Consider the following 8980-nt stretch of genomic DNA (forward strand, 5'->3'; position numbering starts at 1 on the left):
AATCTTGAGGGATTGTGGACGTAGAGATGGAGATTCTTGATAGCTTTGGAGTTTACAGAATGACTCATGATGGAAAACGGTTAGAAGATTTTTTGTAGGTTGTTGAAGCTTGATGAAGGATCGGAGAAGATTGGTGGTTGTTGAGGATTCGGTTATGGTGGAATGAGGGTGGTGGTTGTTGAGTTTGTTAGGGAAGTTATGGTGGCGTGCCACGTGTTTGATCAAATGCGTCACGCTGCCCAGCATTTTTCATTGCCATTATAACTTGCTTCAAATGAAAAGTCTCAACTTCACATCTTAATAACCTTCAACCAAGCTTCCAATGGAAAAGTGTCCAACTACATAGTTGTTCTCCTCCATGATAGGAACAACTTTGATGTTGGAAATTTGTCCAAAAAATGTCTTTTGCCACGTGTAATCAGGGCTTGAAGTTGACTTTTCACCCAATTCTAAAAGCCTCAAAAATTTTCTAAGTATTGGAATTTTCTTATTCTTTTGGAAATTTTGTCAAACTCTCGATTTTATTTATTTCTTTGATCTTCTTTGACCGATTTTCCACCAAAAGTCAATATTTGACTGTTGACTCTGTTTTTTACTAAAAAGTCAACATTTCATGATTTTCCTGATTCTAGATGAATTTCCCGACTATTCAGTTTCCGATCTATCGAAGCTCCATTGAATATTTCTTCAAGGCGACCACATTTCACACTCAAAATCATCTTCTGATTAAATTTTGACCAAAAAGTCAATAGGGTTGACTTTGATTAAAAACCCTAATTTGGAAATCCTGATGAACCTGAGGCTTGTGTCTTTTAATCAAAGCTTTGACTTGGAGATGATGAAACCCTGATTTTAGGAGGACTTCAATGGGAATGATGCCATACAATCAGACTTCAACTCCTCTCTTCTTAACCAATAATTTTCTCAACCTCAGCTCCTTTTTATCAATTTCCTTGAACAGTAACAATGATATGCATGAAAGTATCGTGTGAATGACCTACATGAGGTATGCATATGAATGTGATATGAAAGCCCATTAGGGAATAAATAAGTGGGAAAATTTTGGGGTACAACAGCTGCCCCTATTCAATCTTCTTGGACCTGAATGTACGAACAATACAAGTTCTGGACATTTGAGGTGTAAGTGGATTGAATACCCAACAATACCATCAAAATTTGCGCTCTGGAGTAACAACTCTAAAGAGGCATCTGCAATTGTAATTTTGAAAGAGGACCAGTTACTACTGATTCCAAACAAGGGATACTATTAAATTCTTGATATAAACAAGAAACGCCAGTCAACTATTGGACTTTTGCCGATAACAACCGGACTTTGAAGGAAAGGACCAATAACAATCAGACCCAACCGGAGAGTGCTTGTTACTACATGACTTTGAAGGAAAGGACCAATAACAATAAGCCCTGACTGAAGAATTCCTGTTACTACAGGATTTTGAGGGAAAGGACTAATAACAATCAGACCTGACCGAAGAATGCCTGTCGCTACAGGACTTTGAGGGAAAGGACTAATAAAAATCAGACCTGACCGAAGAATGCCTGTTACTACAGGACTTTTGAAGGAAAGGACCCATAACAATCAGACCTAAATAAAGGATGCCTGTTACTACAGGACTTTTGAAGGAGAAGACCAATAACAATCAGACCTGACCAAAGAATGCCTGTTACTACAGGATTTTAAGGAAAAGGCTAGTAACCACTAGACTCGACCAAGGGATGCCTATAACCACAGGACTTTTGCTAGTAACAACCAGACTTTGAAGGATGCCCATAACCACGGGACTTTTGAATGAGATGCCAATAATCATTGGACTTGACTGAAGAAGACTAGTAACGACTAGACTCTTATTGGGGATGTTTATATACATTGGATTTGAAGGCGATGCCAATAACTATTGGGCTTGACTGAAAGACGACTAGTAATGACTAGATTCAATTGGGGACGCCAATAAACATTGGACTTTCAAAAAGGCATTGATGCTTGTGGAGTGCAAGAATTACATGAACCCCACAGGCCAAAAGGCGGGGTGTAATTCTACAAGAGTGGAAATCATTCGAACTGCCACATACCAAGTATGGATTTCAAATGATCGAGATATGAGATATTACCCTCACTTCAATTGCATTCGGCAAACGGGAAATTAACCACGAAGACTAGTGACCACTATACTCGACTAGAAGACATCAGTAAACACTGAAAAATTTCTGAGATATTGATGCTTGCGAAGCATAAGAATTACATGGATCCCTCAGGCCAAAAGGCGGGGTGTACTCTTCAAGAGTTACATTCGTTCGAGTTGCCACACACCAAGTATGATTACCCAAATGATTAAAAAATGAGATGGGTTGAATGCCCATCCTCATTCGCACTCTAATATGCACGCAACATACGGGAAAATAACCAAAGCAAGATTTGCAAGAAGCAAGAGATATCCCTTATGCAAAAGGCAGTAAGGGGACTCACAAAAGGTAAGTACAACGAGAGAAGATTGGTGACGACCAGAATCTATTAGATGATGCCAGTAAACACTGGACTTTGAAGGAGGTATTGTTACTTACGGAACATAAGAACTACATGGTTCCCTCAGGCCAAAAGGCGGGGTGTAATTCTACAAGAGTGACAATCATCAAAATTGCCACACACAAAGTATGGGTTATCCAAACGATTAAGCTCAGCAAACGGGAAATAACCATAGAGACAATGATTTTGACGAAGAATGACCCTGTATCCAATCTGAAAATTCTAGTAATACACGCTCGATGTCAAACTGGATGTTATGACATCCACAATTACGCAGCACAAACAATAATAACGAACAGCATAAAACAGTAAAGAACACACAGAATTGTTTACCCAGTTCGGTTCAAACAACCTACTCTGGGGGCTACCAAGCCAGGGATGAAGTCCACTATTAGCAGTATCAATTCAGAGCTAAACTCCCAGTTTACAACTCCTCACTTAATCACTACCCAATGACCCTTCTAGCTAGGTTCTACCTAGATATGGAATATCTCCATTCCACTCCCCCTCATTCAAAGCAGTGATAACACATACACAATAAACAATTACAAATAGAAGACACACTTCAAAAACACACCTTGATCTGCTTAAAAATTTCAATCAAGAGACACACACTTGTGCTTAAAAGCTTAGAGTGACACAACTAAAACATAAACTAATTCCAACGCAATCATCAAAGATAATAGCGTGGATCACAAGAAACAAAAACAGAACAACAGTTCTTCACAATCCACAATTACGGATAAACTACTCCATAACAATTATCAACATGATAATTTTTTTGGATCACAAGAAACACACACGATGGAAACACAGAGAGTTTACTAATCTTTCATCCTCAAAAACTCGGCCTTTAAAAGTAGGATTTGCAGTTAATATATATAGTCAGCTTGGCAGAAGAACTTGGGCCATGGGCCTTTCATACATAAATTAGGGTTACCCATGTAAACCTAATTTCCACATCGTCAGGATGATCACATACGTTGTGATTCAATCAATTTTAGCACAAAACAAACATCGCACAATATATAGTTTCCTAAAGAGTCCTGAGACAAAAAAGGAAACCTCACAACTAAAAGATGACAGCTACTTCTGTCAGATTCCAATGTCAAGACATCAAGCATGACATCCATTTGAAAAGTTTTACTGGTTCAAACATACGATCCTGCATGATTCCACATACATACACCAAGAATGTTTTATCACAAAATACTGCCAATATAGGAACACCTTCAATCTCCCCCTTTGGAAATTTTTTGGTTAAAACATTCTGTTATCATGATATCAGAGATTCTTTGCAGCGGAGAACAAACACACAAATAAAGAAGATTGTGGAATTAAAGACAGCTTACCCGCATACTAAAGATTCATCCAGCTTACACAAATTAGATGTCCAAAACAAAAAAAAAACACAGTACCATCATTACAATATCAACAAAACCAACCATGTCATTTCTCCCCCTTTTCACCAGAAATGTTGCCAAAGTATTCTTAGAAACACCATACACACTTGCTTCAGTCGTCAGACTCAGAGCTACTGAATTCTACACTGTTATCAGTGCCATCTTCAGGACTAGCTTCTTTCTCAATCTCACTATCTGATCCACCATCATCTTCACCCTGTTCCGCCACATCAGTATCTACAGATTTAGCACTTTCACTCATTTCAAGAGAGCTGATCAATCTTTCAAGAGCCAATTTTCTGGACTCCAGCACCTTACAGATCTATCGGAGCATAGCAATCATGACAGTTTTTCTCATAATGGTGTTCTCATTTGATGGTCCAGCCGAAGTTTTGTTAACATTATGAACATGTGTTCCTTGGAAGAGCTTATGATGAAAGGTTAACGGACTTGCTCTTTTGCACACTACATCATGTTCATTGAGAATGTTTGGATATTGATCCAGAATTATACCACTCAGGAGGGATGGAAAGGTAATTGGACCCTTAATACTGAAGCTTCCAGCATGCTTCATGGTTTGATAAAAAATATATGCTCCATAATTAAACTTTACCTTTGTTCCTACAGCATACAGAAATCTACCAAGCACAGTTGAGATAGTGGACTTGTGATTTGTTGGAACCCAATTAGCTGCTCCTATTTTGTGAAGCATTGCATATTTCACACTTAGTTTGCTCACATTCAGCTTCCCTTTGACAAGCCATGTCTTCACCTGACCAGCAGTAATCTCTTTGCACATTCGATTATCAGACACTTCCAGCTCTGGCTGAGCTTGATTGGACCTTTCCAGAAATTTGTTGATCACAGTGGGTGAGAAGTTAATACATTTCCTCTAACAAACACTTTTAAATACTCCTCAGTTTCCTTATTGCCACAGTTTTCATGAAGATTCACAATGAACTCCTTCACCAGGACATCATAACACTTAGAGAGATGAGTCACAGTCTTCATTAGTCTAGCCTCATGAATAAGATTCATAATCTCATCATACTCAAGAAAATTCTGAGCAAGTTCTCTCTCTAAGGCATGTCTTTTCTGATAGACAAATTTCCATCTGAGTACACTAGAGGGATAGTGAAAGGAAATGTTATCAATAGGTACTTCAGGAACACTAGCAGCCAGCTTGCTAGTAGAGACCTTCTTCTTGGGATGAATGTCATTGACATCTGCAGCAACATCAAAATCTGACTCATTCTCAGAGCTGCTTCTGGCCTTTCTCTTCTTAGGCACCACTTTGCTCCATGCCTTCTTTGGTCCAACAGAAACGGACTTAGCCACTGCCTTCTTTTTTGGAGAGACCTCAGCTACAGCTTGCTTTCCTTTCCTCCTCATTAGCCTTCTGGCTATGCTTGGATTGATGGAAGCAACTAGTTCATCATCAGAGAGATCATCAAGGTTGATTACTTTGTCAGTCTGAGTTTTCTCTGATTCTTTTTCTTCAGTTTGGCCTTTTTTAGTGTGATTTACACACGTGTTAGTAGAAACATTGATGGGGATCTCTTCATTGTGTTCAGCACCATCAGGAATTTCAATGTTATCAATACTAACATCATTTCTTTTCTTGTCACTCACATGCACATTCTCATTAATTTCATCATTTGTTGGGTCATAGATGTCAGCGGTGTCACTAACATGCCCAATTACATTTGACTTAGGAAGCACAGGATTCTCAAAACCAGGGATCTTGGATGAAATGTTGCCCTCATTTAGGATTTCGGTAACTATTTTGACAATAGCGATGTGATTAGACCTTGAGCCTTCTTTGGTTGGCTCTTCCCTGGAGGAAGGAATAGATGATTGAGAAGTCTGACCAGAGTTAGGATTCATAGGTCTTCTTGTAATCTCTTTGGCTCTTCGTGCATGCATTATTCTGGGTCGTTTTGTCACGAGATCGAAAGGGGTTACCATCTGCAGAGGAGTGACTTCGAGAATCTCACTAGGGTTAATGGGAGCATTGGAAGCGTCTTGTTCATGAGTAGCAGAAGTAGACATTTTTTACGAAGACTGAGGAATAGATTGTTGAGACATTGAGGAAGATGTTGGAGACGATTTGAGTGTCTGGTTGTTTTTGTTGTCGGACGAGAGATGAGAGAAGTGTAAGAGACTAGCGAAGTGGGAATGAGGGAACAGAGGAAAGGGTTGTACTTGGAGGAGGGAATTTAAATTTTGACCAATCATTAGATCTGAGTTATTTTCTTTGTTCAAAAAATAGTTCCCTAGGCACTGTAATTGCTATAACACTTCATGGGAGTAAATACCTAATTTGTTCTTCAAGACTTCAATATGGAGAGTGCTTAGATTCTCAGGAAGGATGTCTCCACTTGGTAGCTTAGAAATTTCATGCTTCATGATAAAAACCTTGTTAGCTGCAAGATTCCTGGGAGAGAGACATGTTGTGTTCATGTGCTTGGTTCTGATGAGTTGGGTGATCTTCTTTGACACATTAGTACCCCTATCATAGTACAATGTCATGACATTCTGAGTGACATTGTATTCAGACAGCATCAGTTTTTCTCCTTCAATTTTTACAAAGAAGGTTTTGAATATCTCTTCTTCGTATCCATTTCTAGCTTTTCTTTCATACCAAGTTTTAGAAGTTTGATACGGTCTTCTCCTTTTTACACTGTTTATTTTTCTTCCTGAAATCTTTGTATTTAAACTTGAATGCTCAGTTTCATCACTTAGCTCGAGGAGATATGGTTAAGCTTTTAAGGGATTTCTTTGTTGATATATCATTCTTCTGGTAAGAGCATGAGCTTCAGGACATGTGGACTTCAAGTGATCTGTCCTGCCACATTGATAGCATCTCTTATATGGGAAATATTTGCTCCTTTTCTTGATATTGCCTTTTATGTTGCATACTTTGATTAGGCATCATCTGTTCCATCAAGTAAGTCTGATTTCTTACTTCTCCAACCTTGTTGTGAGATTTGTTCAACAATTCCTTTTTCAAAGCATCAATGTTTGGCCGAAGGCTTATGTTTTCTTCTTGAAGGAGAGTGTAAGTACTTCTATCCCCTAACATTCTAGCATATAGCCTCTCATTTCTTAGATAGTTTTCAGAGAGAATAGTAGCAAGTTCTCTGGCCGTAAGATTGCTGGATTTCTCCTTTTCCTCCATCACCAAACCTGACATAGTTAGAGGAATGAGGATTGACATTGAAGCCTTGGTCATACAGTTGACTAATGCTAATTAGATTCACAGTCAGTCCTTTTACCAGAAGAACATTGTTCAGATTTGGACCTTTAGGATATTCTAGAGTTCCAATCCCTTGGATTTCTCCTTTTCCTCCAACCATGATTTGTCCTTCTGTCCTTATGATGTTGAACATTGGTCTAGACATCCGACCTAGAATGTGAGCTTCAGGTTTTGGACTTTTGAGACCTAAGATGGATTCTGATCTTCCCACAAATCCTATTCCAGACATGTCTCCTTATCTCTGTCCAATTTGCAGTATCTCTTCCAGGGAGTCAGTTCCAGAATTTAACATTCTAACAGATTTTGACATTTGATCCATCTTGGAGTTTAGCATGCTGACCTCATCATTGAGTGACTCTATGGTTGCAAAATGTTCTTTCTTTTCAGTTTCCAACTCCTTTATGAGCCTCTTTTGCTTCTCCACTTGCTTACATACTTTAGTACTTTTGGTATATAGCTCTTTGTAGGAGGTTGCAAGCTCATCAAAGGTTAATTCATCTTCACTGGAATCATCATCAGATTCACAAGTACTTGTTAGTGCTGTGACATATTATGTAGTGTCTTCTTTATTCTTGTTCATAGTACCATAATTTTGTTATCCCTAGATCTCACCCAGATGTAAACAAGCAGGGTTCCTGCTCTGATGCCAATTGAAAATTCTAGTAATACACGCTCGATGTCAAACTGGATGTTATGACATCCATAATAATGCAGCAGAGACAATAATAACGAACAACATAAAACAGTAAAGAACACACAGAATTGTTTACCCAGTTCGATTCAAACAACCTACTCTGGGGGCTACCAAGCCAGGGATGAAGTCCACTATTAGCAGTATCAATTCAGAGCTAAACTCCTAGTTTACAACTCCTCACTTAATCACTACCCAATGACCCTTCTAGCTAGGTTCTACCTAGATATGGAATATCTCCATTCCACTTCCCCTCAATCACAACAGTGATAACACATACACAATAAACAATTACAGATTGAAGACACACTTCAAAAACAAACCTTGATCTTCTTAAAAGCTTCAATCAAGAGACAAACACTCGTGCTTAAAAGCTTAGAGTGACACAACTAAAACATAAACTAATTTCAATGCAATCATCAAAGATAATAGCGTGGATCACAAGAAACAAAAACAGAACAACACTTCTTCGTAATCCACAGTTACGGATAAACTACTCCATAATAATTATCAACATGATAATTGTTTTGGAACACAAGAAACTCACACGATGGAAACACCGAGAGTTTTCTAATCTTTCATCCTCAAAAACTCTGCCTCTGAAAGTAGGATTTGCAGTCAATATATATAGTCAGCTTGGCAGAAGAACTTGGGCCATGGGCCTTTCATACATAAATTAGGGTTACCCATGTAAACCTAATTTCCACATCGTCAGGATGATCACATACGTTGTGATTCAATCAATTTTAGCACAAAACAAACATCGCACAATATATAGTTTCCTAAAGAGTCCTGAGACAAAAAAGGAAACCTCACAACTAAAAGATGACAGCTACTTCTGTCAGATTCCAATGTCAAGACATCAAGCATGACATCCATTTGAAAAGTTTTACTGGTTTAAACATACGATCCTGCATAATTCCACATACATACACCAAGAATGTTTTATCACAAAATACTGCCAATATAGGAACACCTTCACAATCCACACTGGAGAGAGAAAGTGAGACTCCTTATGGGGATGTATATTACCTTGTGCCTTTGGAGCACAAATAAACTTGGCTTATGCATGTTTGATTTTTTTCATG

General features: G+C 38.5%; 1 protein-coding gene across 1 annotated transcript; it reads right to left on the reverse strand.

Moving 5' to 3' along the window:
- Nucleotides 1-4803: 4803 nt before the first annotated feature.
- LOC131660992 (uncharacterized) lies at nt 4804-5994 on the reverse strand. The gene has a single exon (XM_058930382.1). It carries the CDS (start codon nt 5992-5994, stop codon nt 4804-4806), a length of 1191 nt encoding a protein of 396 aa, XP_058786365.1.
- Nucleotides 5995-8980: the final 2986 nt, after the last annotated feature.

Source organism: Vicia villosa, linkage group LG1 (assembly GCF_029867415.1).
Source record: "Vicia villosa cultivar HV-30 ecotype Madison, WI linkage group LG1, Vvil1.0, whole genome shotgun sequence".
Taxonomy (NCBI): domain Eukaryota; kingdom Viridiplantae; phylum Streptophyta; class Magnoliopsida; order Fabales; family Fabaceae; genus Vicia; species Vicia villosa.

Excerpts from the sequence above, each read along its gene's own strand:
- LOC131660992 (XM_058930382.1), bottom strand. The coding sequence starts at position 5,994 with ATGTCTACTTCTGCTACTCATGAACAAGACGCTTCCAATGCTCCCATT.